Source organism: Myotis lucifugus, unplaced genomic scaffold (assembly GCF_000147115.1).
Source record: "Myotis lucifugus unplaced genomic scaffold, Myoluc2.0 scaffold_413, whole genome shotgun sequence".
Classification (NCBI taxonomy): domain Eukaryota; kingdom Metazoa; phylum Chordata; class Mammalia; order Chiroptera; family Vespertilionidae; genus Myotis; species Myotis lucifugus.
Window position 1 is genome coordinate 691,815 of NW_005871461.1, and position 22,404 is coordinate 714,218.

General features: G+C 58.5%; 1 protein-coding gene across 5 annotated transcripts in view; it reads right to left on the reverse strand.

Moving 5' to 3' along the window:
- Positions 1-1,694: 1,694 nt before the first annotated feature.
- LOC102430370 (casein kinase I) overlaps positions 1,695-22,404 on the reverse strand; it is a 21,019-nt gene continuing 309 nt past the window's right edge. Inside the window, exons 2-11 of one of the 5 annotated variants that reach the window (XM_014467755.1) lie at positions 12,894-13,004; positions 12,595-12,743; positions 10,851-11,079; positions 10,022-10,192; positions 8,450-8,598; positions 5,287-5,347; positions 4,367-4,559; positions 4,128-4,267; positions 3,420-3,484; positions 1,695-2,778 (exon numbers count right to left, since the gene is read on the reverse strand). In XM_014467755.1, the coding sequence (XP_014323241.1) occupies positions 3,468-3,484; positions 4,128-4,267; positions 4,367-4,559; positions 5,287-5,347; positions 8,450-8,598; positions 10,022-10,192; positions 10,851-11,079; positions 12,595-12,743; positions 12,894-13,004 (1,220 nt within the window). In that variant the 3' untranslated portion in view covers positions 1,695-2,778; positions 3,420-3,467. Of the gene's footprint in view, positions 2,779-3,419; positions 3,485-4,127; positions 4,268-4,366; positions 4,560-5,286; positions 5,363-6,029; positions 7,664-7,761; positions 7,866-8,449; positions 8,599-10,021; positions 10,193-10,850; positions 11,080-12,594; positions 12,744-12,893; positions 13,005-22,404 lie in introns of those variants that run through there. The other 4 variants (XM_023743784.1, XM_006102424.2, XM_014467756.1 and 1 more) reach the window with 4 other exon arrangements.

Consider the following 22,404-nt stretch of genomic DNA (forward strand, 5'->3'; position numbering starts at 1 on the left):
GCCACGCAGGAACTAAGATTTTCACTATAAAATATTTTTTAAAAAAGATTAGCTCATGTTTTCCCCTCAGGGCCCATAGTTGGTCATTTCACACTTAAGTGTTTGATGTCAGATGACCCAGAGAGGTCCTCGGGGGCCAGGGTGATGCCAGTGAAAGGGGGAAGGGCACAGAACAGGAAGAGGACCAGAGGTTTAGTGATTACTCACTATAGGTGAGAGGTTTTCTTACGGACCCTGGGAACTGGAAGGGGTGCTGCAAGAAAAACAGCTGTAGAAAGATAAGGGGTGCCTTGGGGCCCAGATGAGTCCATTGCTCAGAAAATACATTTGAGGACAAGTGCTTTGATTTGGTTGCTGTGCCTGGACCCTGACCCCCTCCAGGAGTTTGCCTCAGGAATGCTGACCTTTTTTCAGGCTTTTTGTTGTTGTTAATCTCACCTAAGGTTATTTTTCCATTGGTTTTTAGGGAGAGTGGAAGAGAAAGGAGGGAAAGACAGAGAAACATCCATGTGAGAGCAACACATAGATTGGTTGCCTCCTGCACAAGCCCAGACCAGGGCCCGGGCCGGGGAGGAGCCTGCAACCGAGGCACGTGCCCTTGACCGAAATCGAGCCCAGGACCCTTCAGTCCACTATCCACTGAGCCAAACCGGCCAGGGCAGGAGCTGGGATTTAACACCATTGAAAATGAACTACCTTGTCATCAGGACTTCAAGATCCTGGGAGGAAACATGGGGACCACAGCCCCTGCAACCATTATCCTACCAGCCCCCCACATTCCCCTTGCTCCCAGCTTTCTTCCTTATCCCCGTATAATCAGCCGGCTAGTAGCTGTTAGAGCAGAATTTACATGGTGACCTGCGGTGACAGATGTTTCCATACTGCCCACATACTGCCTGCATTATTGGAATAAAGGCTCATATGTGATTCAATCTTATCTCTGCTGAATTTGGCTCAAGTAGTGACAGGCGGCCTGGACCCGCTGTGTCCTGAATCACCAGCACTGGAAGGGACCCTAACGCTAGGGGTTTCGAGCTACGCCCAGGGCTTCAAAATGCCCCCAGGGAACCTGAGCCCCCCAGCACCTCCCAGGCTGACCCATTGGGTCAGCGGGTCAAGCAGCTCTGCTCTTGTCCGTGGATGGAGACTGTGGCAACAGCAGCTCTTGGGTTAAGGAGAAGTAGGAAAGTAAACCGTGTGGATAGATGCAGGCTGATAGACAAATTCTTTTATAAGCTGGTGAGACAAAGCCAGGTTGGGCTGAGGGCTGCCCCTTTATCAAGGCTCCAATGAAGGCACCACCAAGGTCCCCTGTGGTACAGTTGCCACTGACCCCCGACCCCAGTGCTCCCCCTGGCAGGGCTCCTTGGCCAGGGGTGGGGCTCAGATCCTGGATCTGCCCCGAGAGCTGTGAGCTTGGGCAGCTGACTTCATCTCCGACTTCCCCATCCGAAGGCGGAGATGAGCAGACCTAACTCAGGACTCGTGTGCGGGTAAGACAATGTCGGGAAGAGCTGTCTGAACCTTTCTCTTCTGCGCCCTGGGCCTTGGGCACACTCTGGGGGGTCAGAACTTGCTCCCAGGTGGTCTGTATTGGGTCCTCGAAGCCTTGGTTTCACCCCCAGCGGTACTCTCTCCCAGGTCTGCTGAGGAGAAACCCCCGGAGCAAAGAGGTGGACTGTGGGCTGCCCAGGTCACTTTATCCTTTTCTACTTTATTACTTCAAATTAACAACCACAATAAAGCTCAAAAAAGTCCAATATTTACACAGGAAAAAAGTACAAAATTCCCCCCAAAGTTCTTCAGTATTTTTTTTTTCAGTTTTTTAAATTACAAAGTTATAAAAAGCTTTGCTCTTTAATTAAAAAAAAAAGAAAAGAAAAAGAAAGAAAGGGAAACAGAGGTAAATAAATTAGGAAATACACACACGGAGAAAACAAACAAAAATAAAAACGGGTGTTAACTAGGAGGGGTGGGTGAGGCAGCGCCCAGCCCTGACCCAGGCTCCTCGCTGGAGAGGCCGGGTGCAGGGGGGTGGCCCCCGGGGGTGTCAGGACCAGGAAATTCACCCAGACCCCAGGGGCCAGGTGCTTTCTGGGAGTCTCCAGGGACTGGGGACAGGGCTGCCGCAGGGTGGTGAGGGGCTGGTGGTGGCACGGACACTCCTGGTTGGGGGATGAGAACAGAAACTCCGCCGGGCAGGTGGGCAGGTCCTGCTGTCCTGGGAGATGCAGGTCACATACGCACACACAGGCACAGGAGGAAGCTCGGCCCCCATCACCTTAGCGCCCACAACTGAAGTCCCCTTGGTCCAAGCGCTCAGGGGGACACTGGGAAAAGCCCACGCGGAAAGCCAGCCTCCATCGCCCCGGCAGCGGGGCTGTCAGTCCCCTGTGGTTCTGAGGCTCAAGGACACCTGGTGAGACCATCTCCACCCAAACAAACCAGTCCCCAGGCTCCTGGGCCACCTCCTCATGGCCCGCAAGGCTGGGCTGTCCCTCTCCTGGCCTCGGCGGGCGTCTGGCACGGTGGCCTGGTGTCTGGGGAAGCCTTTGGCAGCCTGACGGCGGTGGCAGCAGGAAATGCAAAGGGACAAGAATCCTCGGTGCTGAGAGCATCTCATCTTCTTGCCGTTGGCAAAAAAAAAAATTTAAAATAAAAAATTAAAGAAACAAAATCCATCGTCGCTCTTGTGCTGGGTTTTTGCTGTTTTTGTTCTTTTGAGTGGTTTTTCCCCCATCTTTTCGTTGTTTTTTAAAAGAAAATACAGTGAAGACACTAAAAAACGAGAGAAAGATTAGAGGTGCATTTGCCTCTGGCCACCTACCTGCCAGACGCCCCTCACCTCCTGTCTCCTAGTCCCGAGTCTTTGCACTTGGTCCCCCGTCTGGGGCACACAGTAGGTGCTCCATTTCCACAGGAAGGACACTATCTCTCTCCTCTGGCCTCTCGGTGAGCAGCCACCCCAGCCACAACGTGCCACGGACAGGCTGGTCCCTGGCGTCAGGTCCCAGCTCAGTCTGTGCAATGACTCCTCGGGTGTGAGGCCCGGCCCAGCCTGTCGTGCACATGCTCCCTGGCTCAGACCCACACCTCCCCTTCCCCAAGCCCGACCCACAGTAGGAGCTGCTATCCACCACTCAAGGCCTCAGGCAGCCATGGGAGTCCCAGGAGGCTCACTCCTGGGCTTGTGGAGGCCTAAGGTCTTTGCTGACGGCAAATTATGTTAAAGCAAAGGCAGTGTGGAGGACAGAGAAAGGGGTTTCCAGCAGACATTAACGATGTGGGCCAGGCCTGCTCAGAGGTTTTCAACTCCCTCGAAGGCCCTTGGTTCTGGGTCCCTGGTACCATCTGCAACTCCCCTGCCCCTCCACAACACACACTGGTCTGCTCCCGGGGCGACAGGTGTGTCAACTCACCTAAGCAAATACTGGTCCGGTGGAGCTCCCCCTCACTTCCCGAGGTGGTCAAATGGCACGCTTGTCTTGGGAGGGAAGGCAGAGAAAGGGGAAGGGATGAGCTGCTGGCCTCGGGGCAAGTCTCCCCACGGAGCTGCACCCCACCCGCCAAGGCCCAAAAGCCGAGGGAAGGGTGTGTGACCTCCAGGCCATGCACAACCGAGCCTGGCCACCGGACGCCAGCTCCTGGCCTGACCTGCTGAGACCCCTCCACTGTGGGCCGGAGCAGGTCTCCTCCCACCTCTGCCAGGACATCCCCCTTGGTCAACCAGAATTCCCCTTCCCCAACTTTTCTGGCCCAAACATGCCCCCTAAGAGGGGCCACCGCACAGGATCCCAGCCCTCTATCCTGTGCTAAATGGGACATGCGGGGGCTTCCTGAAGGCAGGCAGGGGCTGTGAGCCCCTCCCCTGCGAGCTCCCCGCTGCCCACCCAGGCTGGGCCCCTGGCAGCGAGGGCTGCATCCCCGCTCTCCCACTTGCTGGCTGGAGCAGGTTATCCTGACTTTGCTCAATGGGGCCAATCAGATGTTGGAGGATTAAATGAGGCCAGGTCCCTGCTCGACAAACGGGGCTTGCTCCAAGGTTGTCAGACTCAGGGGACAGGGAGGAACCTGGGGGCCCTGGCTCAGCTGGGCGGCACGGCAGGACTGGGGTGAGGGCAGCTCACCTGTGAGGCTGAAATCCGGGAGACCTCTTGCCGCCCAGTAAGGTCGGAGGACGAAACGTTGGCCGGAGCGCCCCTGTGTAGCCTCATGCTCACCTTCCTCTCTCTGTCGACCCGTGAGATCGCTCTGGGAGAAGTATTGCCTGCAGGGCGAGGCCGGGGGAAGCCACCTTCAGTGTCCAGGGGCCTGACTGCCCCGGCCCCCCCCTTGGCCCAGCTCACTGCCCCAGGTCCCTGCTCACCAGCTTGCTGGATGCGGGAGGCTGGGGTGGAGGCCACAGGCTCGGCAGCACTGCGGAGCCGGTTGGCGGGGGTCCCCGTAGGCGGGCCGGGGGGCAGGGCCCGGGTCGCAGACCCCCGGAGCTGCCCCATCCTCTCCTCGCGCTCGTGCTCTCGCCGCTCCCGGTCCACGTCCTCGGGATTCCGGGCGGCACCCTGTGGGGAGGCAAGAGGCGGCCTGGTCAGCCCTGCACGGTCAGGGTGCTCTGGGGTCCAGCACCCCCGCAGGGCATCTTGGGGAAGGGGCATCGCAGAAACCCTCTGGTCCAACCTCCTCCCCCACAGCAGGAAAGCCCGAGAGGCCTGGCAACGACCCATGATCCCACAGCACAGAGCAACAGAACCACAACCTGCCCAGAGGAAGAAGGAAGCTGGGTGGGGGGGGGGGGGGGTCACTCTGCCCTGGTCTCAGAGGGCCAGTCAGGCTGGGAGGGCTAACGTCCTAGGGCCTCCCTGGCCCTCCCAACCTGGACCCTCCATGTAGAGAGCCCTCGGCTCCTCGAGGCTTCACAGCACAGCAGGGCAGATGCTCAGAGGCTAGAGAGGGAGTTACAAGGCTGCCGAGGCCAGGCCAGGACTCGAACCCGGCCTCCCAGCCGGGGACCTTTTCCAAGGGCTGCCTGTCCCCTGCCCCTGGACCTGGCAATGGCTCCTGGCAGGTGCCGAGGGGGCCACCACCACACAGATGCTGCCTGCCTTCACGTGGGCGCTCAGGGGAGCTGGAGAAAGAAGGGGCCAGACGCCCCACGGAGGAGGAAGACACCGAGCAGGCAGGCTGGGCAGAAGGGGTGTGTGAGCCCCAGGGGGCCTGGCCCCAGTGCAGAGGAAAGGGGAAGGCCCACAGCGAGGAGCACCGTATGGGAGCGGCATCCGGCCGCGTTACCTAGTTGGTCCTGGGGTCGTCCACAGGGAAGGGCAGGGGGCTGGCGAGAGGGGGGCCGCATCTGTGGAGGAGAGAGCTGTGGGCTGAGTTGGGGCCTGCTCATGGGCACGGGGTGCGGGCTCTTGCAAGCCCCGTGTCTCCCAGGGAACCAGCCGAGAAGGCCCTACTGTCTTTGGGAAACGGGGGAGGCCCTTGCCTTTAAGCAACTCTGGGAGGTAGTGGCTGGGGATCAAAATGGTCCCTGAAGCCTAGTAAGGAACCGAGGCCCAGGGAGGCCTCCTGACCTGCCGGGGGCCACATGGCTCACGGCAGAGCTGGGTGTGAACTAGTCCTGCTCTGCTCTCGGCACCCCCAGAGGACTTAGCAGGACATTCTAGAAGCGAACATCCCGTCCTCCCACCCACAGCCTGTCCAGGCAGGCAGGCCGGGAACTACCAGGGCTCCCGCTCCTGACCTCCAGTCCCCCTGTCTCCCCCTGGCTCCCACCCCCTCATTACAGGCTGCAGAGAGCAGCTCAGCCAGAACCACAGCAACCAGAGCGGCGAGAGCTGCAGCACCCACTCAGGACCCTCCTGCTGGAGGTAAGCTCTCACTCCCCGGGTGAGGACTCTGATGGGCTTGGAGGCGCACAGCCCGCCTTTGTGGCCGCAGCGGCCTGGGCCAGGGCCAGCCCCAAGGCCGGAGTGAGCTCCTCTCCATGTTTCCATCCGAGCCAAGTGACGCCCCGAGAAACGCATGTCAGGGAGGTCTCTTGGCTTTTATCTGCCCACAAGAAAAGACAAGGTAACATCCAGTCACCGCCTGCGCTGCGCGGACCGTCCTGGGCCCGGTCAAGTTTCTCCCTGGCAGCGGGTTGGCCTCGGACAGTGGCTGAACGCTGCACCCAGGCTCCCGGGTCTGCCGACTCCAGGCCTCACACTGGACGCTAGGGGGTGGCTGCTCCAAGGAGGGAGGCTCTCAGTCAGGGGCGGATCCTCCTGCTGACCAGCCTGGCCCAGTGCCCAGCATGGCACCCATCTGCTGGCCGGTGCTGCAGGCTTCCCGCAGGGGGCGCTGTGCCAGGGTCCTGGCTTCTGCTGAAAGGCATGATAGGTCCTTGGCCCCTGTCTGCAGGCGCTTCTGCCAGGGGGCGACTGGAGTGGTTGGCTCAGCACAGCGGTGGGGCTCAAGGCGCCCACACCTCCGGTCGCTGGCCTTCGCGCCAGAGGTCAGTGCTGGAGAAAGCCGCCGCACCTCTGCTCAGCTTGACTCCGGGGCCTCTTCAAAGGGGACCCCGGGAGGGGCCGGAGTGCCAGCCTGGGGGGGAGCGAGCTCGCAGCCCCACGAGATGAAATCTTGGCGGTGGACGATGCAATGGGAGGCTCTGAGGAGCCATCTACTGTCCACGGCTTTCTGTGATGGACATGTCCACGCCGGCCTCGCCAGACATGGCAGCCACTAGCCAGCCACCCGCGGCTCCTGAGAACTTGAACTGTGGCAAGTGCGACTGACACGTGACGTGTTCAGCTCCGATTAACTTTAATCGATGAAAACGTAGCCCTCGGAGCCAGTGGCTGCCGTACTGAACGACAATGCAACTCCTGTGTTTGGAGCTGAACTGACGGAAGGGCCGAGCCCCTCCCAGACCCAGGCTCTAGGATGACTTCCCACATGGTGAGCGAGGGTCCCGCGTCCGAGTCCCCGGAGGTGCCGTGGCGAGGAGATGCCGGGCCCTCGGCCACACTCCCAGCTGGAAGGTCCAGGGGAAAGGTGCCCACTGCCACCTCCAACCTCTCCCCTGGGGCCCCTGGGCCTGTGGAAACCCTGGTCTCTGCTCAGCCTCCACCCCACACCTTAGGGAGCAGTTCCAGGCCCCCCTGTCTGAGGCCCAGAGAGGAGGCACAAGACCACACGCTGCCCCCCATCCAGAACAAGGCCTCGGTCCCGAGCGCCCGCCAGAGCCGCTGAGGCCGTGGGGAAAGGAGAGGCAACTCGAGTGAAGCGGGTGCAGGGGGGACGTTTAATGAGCTCAGTTTCAGTACAGAGGCTGCTGACGGGCCTGGCTGAGCTGCTCCTGGTGCCCAGCCCCAGGCCCTCCAGGGCAGGGAACGTCACCCCTCCTTCCGGCTCTGTCCATCAGGCCGCTGATTCATCCCCAAGAATCCCTGGGCAGGGCCTTCTCCGCCACGCCCCCCCTACTGACACCCCCCCTCCCCCCACACCAAGGGACACCTCCTTGGGCCTGGCCCCGATGGGCTCAGGCACCTGGTGCTGTCAGAACTGGGGCCCTGGAGTCCAGACCATAGGCCAGCAGTTTTGGGGGGGCAGCTCCTCCACCTCCTCCACCTCCTCCACCGGCCTACCTGCAGGGCCCGGGGTGCCCAGGGGCGCCGGGCACCTAGAAGGGACAGAGAAAGCACAGCAGAGGCTCAGCCTCTTGTGCTCACCCGGCCGAGTGGTCAATCTTGGAAGGGCCAGGCCTCGGAGGGTCCTTACCAGTATGTGCGTGAGTACGCGGGCCCGGCACTGGGAGGGGGGTGGGGGCAGGGCAGCGCAATAGCCTCGCTGTCACGGGGCTGAGCCTGGCTCGAGGGAGCCCCCTTTTCCAGAAGAGACGTGAAACAAGTCATACGATTTCTGATGCCACAGCTCCAGGCACATTGACGACTCCCCCACCCCCACTGCCAGGCTCTCAACAGAGGGAGACAGAGCAGCCGCCTAGCAAGGCCCAGGGGCCCGTGACCAGGAAGAGGGAGACCACACTGAAGGGGTCCAGGCTGGCCAGAGGGGCTGCAGTGAAGGCGGCCGCCTGGGCCGTGCAGAACAACAAGAGCAGGATGGTGTAGGCAGCAATCATGACGGTAGGGGGGCCCGCCAGCGCCATCCACGCCCGGCCGCGGGGGCCTAGGAGGGACCGGAGGCCCAGCCAGGTCCTCCTGGGTCTGGTGGGAGGCAATGCCCCGCGCGGGCCCTGCTGACCGTAGCGGTACAAGCTGTCGGCATTGACGAGACAGGAGTGGGGGGAGCGTGGGGGCTCGAGGGCCCCGGTGACGTCACTCGCAGGGTCCAGCTCATAGCTCCTGTCCTCCGGGAGCCCCGCCCACCACAGGGTCACTTTGGCCTTGTGCGTCAGGGCCTTCCCCGACCAGTCCCCCAAGCCCGCCTCGGCCTCCAGGTGACTCACGAATTTGAGCATGTTCCAGTCGAAGACGTAGTCGTAGGAGAAGCCCTGCCGGTGGAAGAGGTTGCGGAAGAGCTGGCGCAGGTAGGAGTAGTCGGGCTTGTCGTCGAACCGCAGGGAGCGGCAGAAGTTGAGGTATGTGGAGAACTCAGCTGGCGGGTGACGGGGACAGAAGAGGCCACGGTGAGCCCCACGCTCCCGGGGCCCCAGCAGCCGTCCTACCCCCCACCGTCCCTACACTTTCCATCTAGGAGGGGCAAGACGAAGACAGAAGGGACTATGGCTCTCCCTACGGTGATGACCCCCGAACCTGCCCGTGAGCGGGGCCTCTGAGGACGAGGATGGCGGACCTGTGTGCAACGAAGGGGTGACCCCTCAGTGAGCAGACGCTGCGCCTCGTGCACAGCTCCTGTCACCCACGCTGGGTTAGGAGGTGGCAGATCAACAGCTGCCACGGAATCAAAGGACAGCCAGGAGCCCGAGGGGGACTCCCAGCGTGACCTGAGCCACGGGGGGGAAGACTTCCACTTCCTCCCTGAAACTGGGGGCGAGAGGGGTCTTCATCAGAACAGAAAACATACACATTGACCCCTGGCCCTGTTCCTGGCACAGAGCTCCTCACACCCTTGTCACTTCCCAAGTGATAAGAACAGCCCTGTCCTAGTATTTGGTCTTTGACCCTGTCCTTGACACGGGGCCCCGAAAACCTTGTAAATGCTAAGCGGTAGGAGCACCAGCAGCATCTCTTGTCCTATTGAGGTGACGCTGGGTGGGCTCCTGGTGGGGGCTGGGCACCAGCAAGACAAGCCACGGTTAGGAGCTTGGAACTCTCAGCCCCAGCTCCCTCCCAACTTCTCCAGAGAAGGGAAAGGGCTCGAAATGGGATCTCCGATGGTGCCTGCGCCAGGAAGCCTTCATTGGGTTTGGAGACCTTCCAGGTGGGTGACACACCCCCACGCCACGGGGAGGGAAGCTCCTGCCTCCGGGACCCGCCCAGGTCTCGCCCTGTGCCTCTCTTCACCCGCCCGTCCACCTGCCCTTCATCACACCCTTCCATGAACTGCTAAGTGTGCTTCCCTGAGATCTGGGAGCCGCGCTGGCACATTAATCACACTCGGGGAGGGAGTCGCGGGAACCTGGGTGTGGGTCAGAGGCACAGGCGGGCTGGCCGGGGCGTCAGTTGGTGGCCACAGTTGTGGGACAGAGCCCTCGGCCCGTGGGGTCTGACCCCACCTCCAGGGAGAGTGTCAGGGTCAAGGTAAATGGTAGGACACCCAGCTGGGGTCCCAGAGAACTGCGTGGTGGGGGAAGAACCCCACACGTTTGGTGACCAAAGCGTCAGGCGTGGAGAGTTCGGGGAGGGACCCCTTTTCCCTAATGCTCAGGCCCTGGGAGGTGAGGCGGGAGCTGGTCGGGGGATACTGAGTGCTTCACAGCCAGGCCTCCCGGCCGCCCGAGCCAGGACAGAGCTCGCGGCTCATGTTCTGGTGCCGGGGGCAACGGCAGCCCAGACAGGACTCTGTGCGGCGGCGTCTCCCTCTTGGAAGGGCCTCAGGGGTCCCCCGGGCTACTCACAGGGGTAGCCTTTGCAGAGGACCTCGATGGGAGTGGACATCTTCTTCTCGCTGATCCGCTCGTACTTCTGGCGCTTGGTGGCTGCCTTGAGGCCCTGCCAGGGCAGGGAGCCCAGGTTGAAGTACATGAGCACGTAGCCCAGGCTCTCCAGGTCATCCCGACGGCTTTGCTCTGCAGAGGGGCAGGCGAGGGCAGGGAGCACCGACACATTAGCACGCATGCGCCGAACACGTCCTCGGCTCCTGGTTGCCGGGGCCGGGACATGCTCCTTGACTGAGGGGGAACAGCCCGCCCCGTGCACCCCGGGCCCCACCCCTTCCCCGGGCTTGCTGCAACCCTGTGGCAAACAGGCCATCTCTGGCTCCTCCTCCAGAGGAGGGACCTGAGGCTGAGCCTTCTCAACTCAATCTGGGCCTACTTTTCTTTGATGGTGGTCGGGGGGGGGGGCTAGTTTATCCAGGGCAGGCATCCATTCACCCGACAACTAGGGCCTCCTTGCTTGGCCCACCCTGTGGACAGGGCACAAGCTGTGGCATCAGACACAGCTGGGGTCAAATCCGGCTTTGGCAACTGCTGAGCCAACACCTTAAGCAACCCGTGTCACCACGTGAGCCTCGTTTCCCAGCCTATAAATTAAAAGCTGGGGGTGTGGTCGGGCAGGAGAACCTGCTGGGGGGGGGGGGGGGGGGGGGGGCGTGGCTCTTCTCTGAAAGGGGAGGACCTGACTCTGTGGGAGTCGGGGGAACATCCAGGCCGCAGGGCGCCAGGATCCGAGCCAGCAGCTCCAGGGTGCACGATGGTGCACGTGGCCCCAGGCCTGACCACTCACCGATGCCCAGGTGGGTGTTGATGGAGGCGTAGCGGGCAGTGCCAGTTAAGTTCTTGTTTTCCCGATAGGGGATGTGCTGGTGGGTGCGGGCGTCCCGGTACTTCTTGGCCAGGCCGAAGTCGATGATGTACACCAGGTTGCCCTTCTTGCCCAGCCCCATGAGGAAGTTGTCAGGCTTGACGTCCCGGTGGATGAAGTTCTTGGAGTGGATGTACTCAATGCGGCTGATCTGGGGGACAGAGGGAGCAGCACTCAGCAAGCAGTCCCCAGAGAGGCCTTCCCCACGTGCTGGGGGCCGGGCCCAGGCCCAGGGCGGGGGCTGGGTGAATGTCCAGGCCGCCGGAGCGGATGCCCAGCCCTGCTTCTGCTCCCAACCCAGCAGAGGGAGATTCTCACCGTGTATGTGGAAAACACATACACGGCCCTTGCCCTGGGCGAGGGGAAAAGAGGCTTGTAAGAGGATTTCAAGAAGCAGTCCGGGAGGGCTTCCCGGAGGAAGTGCCGTTGGAAAGCAGCTCTGAAGGGGGAGTTCACCAAGTCGGCTGCGAGTCCGAGAGGAGAGCAAGGCAGAAGGAAAGCTAAAGGCAAGGCCTGGAAATGGAGCTGGAAAGGCATCCAGGCCCCACGGAAGCCTCTCCTGCCTGGCTCTACGCCTTCCTCGGACCCGGGAGCCGGCGTCAGAGGCATCTGGAAGGCAGTTCTGGTGACAGATTGAAGGGGAGGGGGAGAGGGCGCTCCAATAAAGCCTGACCTTGGCAAGGGTGACAGAGATGACGCTCAAAGGACAGGCTCTGTCCCCTGGCCTTCAAAGTACACCAAAATCAGTGGACACACAGGCCCTTCTTTAAACAATTTATTAAAAAAACAAACAAACAAAAAACCCTGACTTAACACACATGCACACGGTATGTCCTCTGGCAGGCCAGTCCCTGCCGGGGCCTCCGCCTTCTGTACATCAAAGGCCTCCTCGGCGTGGCCAAGTATTTCCTAAACCTCTGAGTCTCATATCCTAAGAGACTGGCCACCCTGCTCACACACACACATTTAGCCGAAAATCGCAGGTAATATTTTTATGTTTTTACTGATTTCAGAGAAGAAGGGAGAGAGAGAGAGAGATAGAAACATCAATGGTGAGAGAGAATCATTGATCGGCTGCCTCCTGCACACCCCACACTGGGGATTGAGCCCACAACCCGGGAATGTGCCCTGACCGGGAATCGAACTGTGACCTCCTGGTTCATAGGTGACACTCAGCCACGGAGCCACACCGGCCGGGCTCTTTTTATATTTTGAGGAAGTTTTCCCCCTCGAGCTTATAAAGGGCTTCAGGAGCTCAGGATGCTGGGTGGTGGGCGCCCCCTCTGGTCCTGGCACTGCGTCCTGCTTGACCCCAGACAACCCAGCAGAGGGGAGATTCTCACCTGAGGTGACTGAGGCGTGGAGAGGCTTAGCTCACCTGCAGTCACCTCCCCGGGACAGGACCTAGGAGATCACAGGCTTTGTATCGCCTGCAGGCAGAGTCCCGGGCCCCACCCTGGAGCCCAACACAGCAGGTCTGAAGCTGAGCCTGGGCATCTGCATTAGACACCACCTCCCCATTTTACAGCCGATGTTAAGGTCCCAGTCTCGGAACCAGGCCTGTGCCACGTCCCCGTTTCTGCCTCCTGCTCCAGCATCCTCCGGCTGGCGCCCTGCGACCACTGGCACGACGGGGAAGCAGAGGTTGGGCGGGCGGTGGACTCACCATCTGGTCGGCCAGGAGCAGCACCGTCTTGAGGCTGAACTTGCGGGAGCAGAAGTTGAAGAGGTCCTCGAGGCTGGGCCCCAGCAGCTCCATGACCATCACGTTGTAGTCGCCCTCGGCCCCACACCACTTGATGGACGGGATTCCCACTGGGGGGCCAGGAAGGGGGGCTCTCAGGGGAGGTCCTTCCTGGCCCCAGACCAGCCTCTAGCCGCCCCTCCTCTCCTCCCCCACCCAGCCCTCCCCACCCTCCCACCCCCCCGCTCAGCCCTCCCCGCTGCCCACCGCCCAGCCCTCACCTCCTCCCTGCATCATCTTGTAGAACTTGCTCTCGATGTGCAGCTGGGGGTGCTTCGTTTTCACACATTCGAGCTTGATGGCAACTTCTTCACCAGAAGCGATGTTGGCACCTGCCGGGGGTGTGGGAAGCAAGGGTCAGGGTCCCCCTCGGCAGGGCGGGCGGCTCTACACCAGCACCAACTGTGCCTGTGCCTGAGCCTGAGCGGCTGGCTCAGTGCCCTTTGGGCGGCAGAGGGCTCAGCACTGTATCCGAGGGAAGCGGAGGGAGCTGTGGGGCACAGAGGGGCACCCGAGCCAGCTTGGGGCGGGGGGTGGAGCATAACTACAGCAGCACCGGAGGAAGGGGTGGGGAATGAGGGCCGATTCAGAGAACCAGGGGCCGTGCTGCAGAGTCCCGGTTCAAGGGGGGACAGGCGGGCTACAAAAGGCTCACAGACCACGTGAGGGGAACCTTATCCTGGAGGGTGGGGGCCACTGGGGTATCAGGCTGTGGAGGAGAGAATGGGGTGGGCGAGGCTCCACTTCCCCAGCGATGATAATGGGTGGGCCGTGTGGAAAGGCTGGGGCTGGGCTGAGAGTCAGTCTCCTTGTCCGGCCAGCCGTGACCACAGCTGCTGTAACTAACACAGTGTGGTGTCAGCACAGACAGACAAAGCAGGAAGTCTAGCGGGCACGGCCACTGGGAGAATTCAGGAGGACCAGGCTGGCACCCCGAAGCAGGGGACAGGATGGGGCTCTGCAATCAACATCCTGGCACACCTGGCTAGCCACGTGAGAGTCACCCCAGCTCACGGCGCATTCCAGAAGAATCCCAAGTGGACCAAAAGTTTCTATTAAAAAAAAAAAGTTGGGGTGGCCCGACCGGTGTGGCTCAGGGGTTGAGAGTCAACCTAAGAACCAGGAGGTCACGGTTCAATTCCCGTCAAGGGCACACGCCCGGGCTTTGGGTTCAACCCCCAGCAGGGGGCATGCAGGAGGCAGCCAATCAATGATTCTCTCTCATGATTGATGTTTCCATCTTTCTCCCTCTCCCTTCCTCTCTGAAATATATAAAAACATACATATATACATACATATATATATATAAAAGCAGGCTAGAAGAGGTCAATCGGGAAAAAGGGGGTCATGTGTAATACTTTCAACAATAAAGATTTAATTTTTTAAAATAAGCATATCCTAGGATGAGGATAAATAAATACCTACATACATACATTTTAAAACGGTGGGTGTAAGCTGGCCCAGCCCCTTTGGAACCAGCTGGCCTTTACCTAGTAAAGTGAAACACGCATGACCAAGCAAGCCAACGCCCAAGTGCATGCCCTTCAGAAACACGAGCCCCGGGAGGACGCGGCAAGAGTGAACACAGCACGGACGACCCAAACGCCCACCAGTGGGAGCGGCTCAGTGGTGACGCAGTCATACAGAGGAACGCCACGGGGGGGGGGGGCGAGGAGATGACGCTGCAGGCACCTTAGCACCGAGTACCGGAGAGCAAGGAGGCTCCATGCACAGCGCCAAAAGGCGCCCACAACCCAAGTGGCCGTCGATGGACGTGCGGATAAAACACACGTGTCTACACAGGCAGTGGAATATTACTCAGCCATAAGAGGGGATGACGTACTAACACATGCCACAACACCAATGAACCTTAAAAACATGTTCAGTGAGTAAGCCAGACACAAGAGGACAAAATACTGTATGGTTCCATTATACGAAATATCCGGAACAGGTCAGTCTCTAGAGAAAGAAAGTAGATTGGTGGATGCCAGGGGCGGGGGAAGGGGACAGGGGCGTACACCTGGTTAATGGGCACCGGGGTCCCTTTCAGGGTGATATGAATGTATCAGAGCCGGGCTGCACAACACCGGGAATGTATCAATGGCCACTGAATCGTGTACTTTAAATGGTTACTTTTGCTCTGGCCGCTGACTCAGTTGCCTCCTCCGGGACACCACAGGTGGCAGCAGGTTCCATCCTCAGTCCATTAGGTCAGGGTGCATAGGGGAGGCAACCAATAGATGCTTCTCTCGTACATCAATGTTCCTCTCTCTCTCTCTAATCAATAAACATAACCTCCCGTGAGGATATTTTTTAAAAGGTTACTTTTATGTCATGTGAATTTCGCCTCAATTATTTTTTAAAAGGAGGGAGGGAGAGACAAGAGGCAAGCACATTTTGTCTAAATTTCAAAAAAACGCAACACCAGTTGAGCATCAACCTACAAACCAGGAAATCATGGTTCAATTCCTGGTGGGGCACCTGCCCAGGTTGTGGGCTCGATCCCCAGTGTGGGGCGTGCAGGAGGCAGACAATTAATGATTCTCTCTCATCACTGATGTTTGTATCTCTCTCTCCCTCTCCCTTCCTCTCTGAAATCAATTAAAAAAATATTTTTAAAAATATCAACAGCAGTTTCCTCTGAGGGGAGAGGAGGACAGGGAGGAAGGGGTGCCAGGGGCCCTCACGGGGGACAGGCAGGCCTCCTCCAACGGGGTGGTGGGAAGGGTGCCTGACACCATGCACACACTGTATACGTGTTCTTTTGTATTTACTCAAAATTTAATAAAAAAATAAAACAATGCGGGGGGAGAAATGTTAGAACAAGAGGAAATTGCCTTCTTTTTTTAAACCTCACCTGAGGCTATGTTTTTATTGATTTTTTTTTAGAGAGAGCTAAACATCAATGTGAGAGAGAAACACCAATCGGCTGCCCCCCATACACGCCTCAAGAAGGGATAGAACTCATAACCTGGTGGGTCTCCAGACCAGGAATCCAACCTGCAACCTTTTGGTGCAATTAAGCCTCCCAGCCAGGGCAGGAGAACTGTCTTTTAGTTTGGGGGTAGCCAGGGCTTTTTATCCCCGACTTAAAATCCGGAAGCCACTAAAAAGGGAAAAAAAAAAATGGCTTCACCTCCAAAAAAGGAATCCCTTCTCCATGGCAAAAATACCAGAAACAAAGTCCTAAGAAACACATACTCGTAACCCTTCTCAGTGGCGAGGAGCTAACATTATGTGGCTAATACAGTATAACCAGCTCCGAGAGATCGGTGGGAAAAAGCCCAAAGACTCAACAGCAAATAGGGTAAAGGATCTGAACAGACACGCCACAGAGAAAGAAATAATTAATGTAAAAATGGCTTACTCATAGGAAAAGATGTCCTATCTACCTCCTTGTAAGAAAAATACAAATGAAAATGCTCCTAAAAGACCACTTTCCACCTACAATTGGCAAGAGCCCCACCAGAAGACGACAGGATGCCCGTTGTGAGGCTGTGGGCAGTGGGCACCCCTCCCCCGGGGGTCCAGGCGAAGCGAAGGTCCCTGCAGGGGCGACGTGCCACCACCCAGCTCCCACTTTGGAGATTACTGGTCACCCCTGCAATACGAGGCCCGGACCAGGCTGCCCACTGTAGGCCGTTTGTAACAGCAAAAGCCTGCAAACAACTGAAATGCCCGTCATTCTGGGGCCCGGTTATGTAAAGAATGGGCCATCCATAAGCCGGACTACAATGGAGAAAGAATGAGGAAGCTCTCTGTGCAGAAGTAGAAAGATCTCAAAGATACAGGAAGTGAAAAAGCTAAGTACAGAACACTATGTATCCTATGCCCTCTTTTCAGTACAAAAAAAAAGAAAAAGAAAAAAAAAGGCAAGGAAATAATATGTGTCTATGTTTGGTTGGATCTATATAAAGAAACACTGAAAAAAACATGAGAGCCAGGGAAGACATTGCACTGGATACTATGTTATGCGCGATCATTCTTTTCCGCACCTTTGTTGAGATGTAACTCACAGACTGTACAATTACTCCTTTCAAGTGTACAATTCAGTGGTTTTTAGAATGTTCACAGGATTGTGCAACCAGCCCCACAGTCAATTTTAGAACATTTTCATCATCCCCAAAACACTCTTACCCCTGAGTAGTCAACTCTGCACCCCCCCCTCCCCCCCAACCCCCAGCTCCAGGCAACCTCTAATTAACTCGGTCTCCAGGGATGGGCTGTTCTGGACATTTCTTAGAAACGGAATCATACAATATGCGGTCTTTTGTGACTGGCTTCTTTCACTTCGCATGTTTCTGTGTCTTGGCTTTTGGGCTTGTGTGTTTTCATTTTTGAGCCACATAAAATGAAGTTAAAATAAAAAAAAATAAACAGATTACTAAGCCCATGAGCAATGGGAGAGAAAGTGCCTTGCAAACTATAAAGTGCTTTTGACACATCAACCTTCACCGCTGGGGGAGCGCACACGTTTCCGGGGATAGTGAGGCTGTGGCAGGGAGGGGAGCTGGGCTCGGCGCCGTCCACCAGGCTGGCCATGCCCTCTCCCCGCCCGCACAAGAGCAGGAGAGCACAGCAGTTAAGAGTGTGGGCTCCCGCGCTGGCCGGTTTGGCTCAGTGGTTAGAGTGTTGGCCCTGGGGCCGAAGGGTCGCAGGTTCAATGACGGTCAAGGGCACGTACCTTGGTTGCAGGCTTGATCCCTGGACCCTGGACCCTTGCGGGAGGCAACCAATAGATGTGTTTCTCTCACATCGATGCTTCTCTCTCTCTGTTTCTCTCCCTCCTTTCCATTCTCTTAAAAAAAAAAATCAATGGAAAGAACACCCTCGGATGAGGATTAACAACAACAAAAACAGTGCGGGCTCCAAGCCCAAATCCTGATTCTGCCACCTCCTAACCAGGGGACCCCGGCAAGTCACTTTACCCCTCTGCGCCCCAGGCACCCCACTTGTAAACTGGGGTTGACAGTACCCAGCTCATTATGGCTTTTGAGGTGCCAGCAGGCTTAGCTGCGCCTGGCGCACTGTGAAGTGCTCCAGGAACATTGGGTTTGGTGACCAGGACCAACCCCTGGGCTTCAGAGATGAGCCTGAGATGCCCTGACCATGTGTGGGGCATGGAAGGAAGGAGAGAGGGAACAGGCCTTCGGTGGGGGAAGGAGCGTCCCTGGACAGAAGGCTGTAGGGTCCCGACGCCTGGTCAGGGCTGTGCTGGACAGCGACCACAGCACGTGCAAAGGCCCGACAGGAGGGGGTGCAGAACCCTGAACTGCAGCTGAGGGTGACAATGAAAGAGGAGAGCAGGGCAGCGATCAGGTCTCAATGCCCAGCAAAGACCCTGGCCCTTAGCCTGAGACTCCAGGAGCCAAGCACAGATGCCTGCTCACAGGGTCTCTCGGCCTCCGAGCTGCTGACAGCCTCTGTCCCGGGCAGTGGAGGGTGTCCAGCAGCATCCCTGGCCTCTACCCACGAGGGACAGTAGTACCCCCTTCCTTGAGGAACAACATTCAGAAGTCCCCAGACCTTGTCACATGTCCCCCATGGGACAAATCCCCTTCTCCCCTCAGGGAGACCCATGAGTGTGAGGACTGGCCCGAGGGACCCAAGGCTGCTGCCCTGGTCCAGACAAGAGCTGACAGTGGCCCCACCCAGGCGGGGGCGGGGCCTCCAGCAGGGAGGAGAGGTGCTGGGGAGAGTGCCTGCCCCCCCGAGGTGGGGAGGTGGGGAGGAGAGGAGCCCTTTATGCCTCTGAACTCTTACAGCATCCTGCAAGCACTACTGCGTGTAGAAGCAGAGATGCCAAAGGTCAATGACTAAACGCCACACAACTTCTCTGGGACAGGGCCCAACGGTTAGGCAATCTTCCGACCCCACCAAGTGCTGGAAACCTGTCCCAGCTGGTCCCCAAGGGTCCCGCCCCTGGTCCCCAAGGGTCCCGCCCCTGGACCTGTGTGCTGCCTCCATGTTCTATCTGGACGCTGTCCATGTTTTCTCTCTCCCTGAGGCTCAGAGAGGTTAACTAACCGGCCTGAGGTCACACAGAACCGGTTGCAACAGAGCCAGGATTTGAAACTAAGCCCCAAGCCCGGCTGGTGTGGCTCAGTGGTTGAGCGTCGATCTATGAACCAGGAGGTCAGGGGTGGATTCCCGGTCAGGGCACATGCCCAGGTGGCAGGCTCGATCCCCAGGGGGTGTACAGGAGGAAGGTGATTGACAATTCTCATCACTGATGTTTCTCTCTCTCTCCCTCTCCCTTCCTCTCTCTGAAATCAATGAAACTGAGCCCCAAAGCCCTGCTTTGTTCTCTATTCCAATTCCCTAGCACCTCATTCATTCATGCAACAGACACATACCGAGCCCTGGACCAGCGAGGCAGTCCTGCCTGCAGCTCAGCTCACCTCTGTGGGAGGAGCCCAGGCTGACTGTGACCAGGTAAAAGGTGCCCGGGAGGGGCGACAGAGGTGCCGCCAGCTAGAAACAGGGGCCTATGGGGGGACAGTCTGGCCTGGAAAACAAACTTGGTCAGAGAAGGGCTTGGCCCTGGCCAGCGCTAGAGGGTCTGGGAAGTGCTAGCTGGGAGGGCTGGCCTCACACTGGGCGACTCAGACACCCACATGGACACAGACACAATCAGGAGCCGACTGGACCAGACGCAGAGGGCGAAGTCCCTCCATAGCCACCTGGTGGGAGCACCAAGCCCTCCCATTTAGAACCAAGGACCAGAGACTAAAAGGTGTCGCGCTCCCAAGGGCACATGGCCAGTGGCTGGCAGAGTGGGCACGAGCTTGGACAGCTCTGGACCCCGTGCAGCCAGCTTGAGGCCCTAACAAAGCCAGCCCCACTCTCCCGCTGTCCCCCTTACGATGTTGCCGGGCGTGGGGAAACGGACCGAAGAGGGGCTGGGGGCCTCGCAGCCGCATCCACAGTGTGTGCATCCACAATGTGTCCGTTCGCCTTCGGGGATCCTGGGAAGCAGGGCCTGGAGGCCGCGCCCAGCCCCACCTGCAGAGGCCATCTGGAGTCAGGCCCTGGCGGCAAGAATGTGGCCAGAGCTTTGAACAAAGGGAACTAGCAAGGCCAGCCGGGGAGGCCCTACAATCACCACTGTCCTCGCGCCAGCAAGACAGGGGCCCAGGAAGGAGTTGGCGGGACAGTGTCAGACTGGGGCCCCCATGTACCCAGCGAAGACCGGACAGCCAGGGAGAAGGGGCTCCCTCCCTCCTCCTTGGCCCAAGAGGACAGTAGCAAATTCCAACTAAGACCGAGGGATGGGGGACACACGAAAAAGCACTACTACTGGGCCGAGCATGCGCAGGTGTTTCGCGTGCTGTGATCTAGCTCATTACTTCTCACCGCTTTGGAGGCCTCGCGCCCATTTTACAGATGGGAAAGCCAAGGCTGTCAGAGGTCATCACTTGCTCAAGGGCACACAGCTAGTAAAAGAAATGCCAGCACCCAAACCCTGGTAGGATTTACTCCAGAGCCTGTACAGCAGGAGGAAATCTGGCCGTAGGGTTTAAAATGAACTAGATGAAACACAAAAAAGTAAAAAGAAATAAAACAAACTAGATGACTACTAGATAAACAGCAAGTCCTGCCCCCGGGTTGGTCCTGCACGTGGACCAGGGGCACTGGCTTTCTGAGTGACCCTGGCCTGGCCCTCCCCCTCTCTGGGCCTCAGTTTCCCTTTGGGAAAAAGAAGGCTCTGGACCGGGGGCTGTCTGGGAGCAGGTGTGCGTCTGTGCCAAAAGCTGCCTCTCGGTGCCCTTTGCCCTCAAGCCAGCGGTTCCAGGCTTCAGTCCTGAGCCCCAGAGCCTGGTGGTAAGAGTCCTTTATACCCAGCCCAATTTCACAAACAGGAAGGGTACGGGTACCCCTTTCACAGGTGAGAACGCTAAGGCTCAGAGAGAGAAAGTGACATCCTGTCACACAACAAAGGAGGAGAGACTGGGGGCCGGAACCTGGACCTGCCCCCAAGTCCCAACCCCCTTCTCCCTGGCTACATGAGGCCGCTTCCCATGCCTGCGCCCGTGCCAGCCACTTCCTCCTCCATCCACTGGAGAAGCTTCACTAAACACCCACTTTGGGCAAACCACATGCTGGGCTCTAGGGACAGAGGGTGGAAACAAACCAATGCCTCCTGCCCCAGAGGAGCTTGGCGCCAGAGAAAAACCTTTAAAACGACTGCACACTGCACTGCGCCTTCCTCCCCTCTGCGCCCAGCAGTGCTGAGAGGAGGGTGAGCTACCGTGCGCCCGGCTGGCACTTCAGTTACGACGCTTCCCCATGCCACGCGTCGTGCCATTTCTGCTCCTGACAGCCCGTGGTCAGCCAGGCGGCAGCGTCACACACAGTTTCTAGTGGGGACACAAGCCCAGAGCAGCCGCACAAAGCAGGCCCGGCACCCACGCTGTCTGGTGTCTCCCTCCCACGTTCTGTCTTCCGCGCTCCGTCCCTCAGGTGGGGGGCTGTGGGCATAAAGGCACCGTGGGGGCCACTTAGCCACGAAGCTCCTGCTTCTCCACGTGGGAATGGGGACAGCACAGTGCCACCGCTAGCACTGCTGGGACAGATCACGCTGTTCAGCACGAAGCATGCGAAACATGCGCCGAGACCGTGTGCACTCCCCCTCCCCGGCCCTCTGACAGGGAGGGGTGGCTCCCTGGTTAGCAGACTTCATACCCTAGAGCAGGGGTCCTCAAACTACGGCCCGAGGGCCACATGCAAATACAAATATTGTATTTGTTCCCGTTTTGTTTTTTTACTTCAAAATAAGATATGTGCAGTGTGCATAGGAATTTGTTCATAGTTTTTTTTTTAAACTATAGTCCAGCCCTCCAACGGTCTGAGGGACAGTGAACCGGCCCCCTGTTTAAAAAGTTTGAGGACCCCTGCCCTAGAGGGTGGGGACCTCCTCACCCCAGCTCTGAATCCAAGAGCACAGCACACTGACGGGCCGTCTCCTCCTTTCCCAAGGACACGGCCGGGAGTGAGGAGAGACAGGCGCTGGCCGCCTTGCTCTGGCACAGTGGCTCTCAACCTTCCTAATGCCGCGACCCTTTAATACAGTTCCTCATGTCGTGGGGACCCCCAACTTCATTGTTACAAACTGAACATAATTAAAGCACAGTGATTAATCACAAAAACGATATGTAATTATGTATGTTTTCCCGATGGTCTTAGGCGACCCCTATGAAAGGGTTGTTCGACCTCCAAAGGGGTCGCGACCCCACAGGTTGAGAAATGCCGCTCTAGCAGCTCCAGTTCCCAATTACCCACAGGACTCCTCCTCCTGCAGCCCAGCAACCCCCAGGAGGGCCCCGACTCCAGACCGGCCCCTCGGGTGGCTGGGAAGTGGCTTTTGAAGGCTGGCGCCTCTGCCTCTTTACTCCCGGGCAAGACCCGGCCAGATGTCAGTGATTTGTTCTAAACAACAAAACTCAGACTTTCAGCAGGAAGCACATCCGGAGAGCGAGAGCCTAGAAGCTGCGACCCCTGCCCTGCCCCCCCCCCCGCCCCCTCAGGCTAGTGGGGAGCTTGGTCATTCCCAAGCCTGCCTGCGCTGAGTTCCCGACCCCTGCCCTGCCCTCTCCCCCTCAGGCTAGTGGGGAGCTTGGTCATTCCCAAGCCTGCCTGCGCTGAGTTCCCGGAGGCCGGACCCCAGGGAGGGGCCTCCGCGGAGCCAGCAGTGGCCCAGGCCTCTCTGTCCACCACATCCTACTCCTAGGA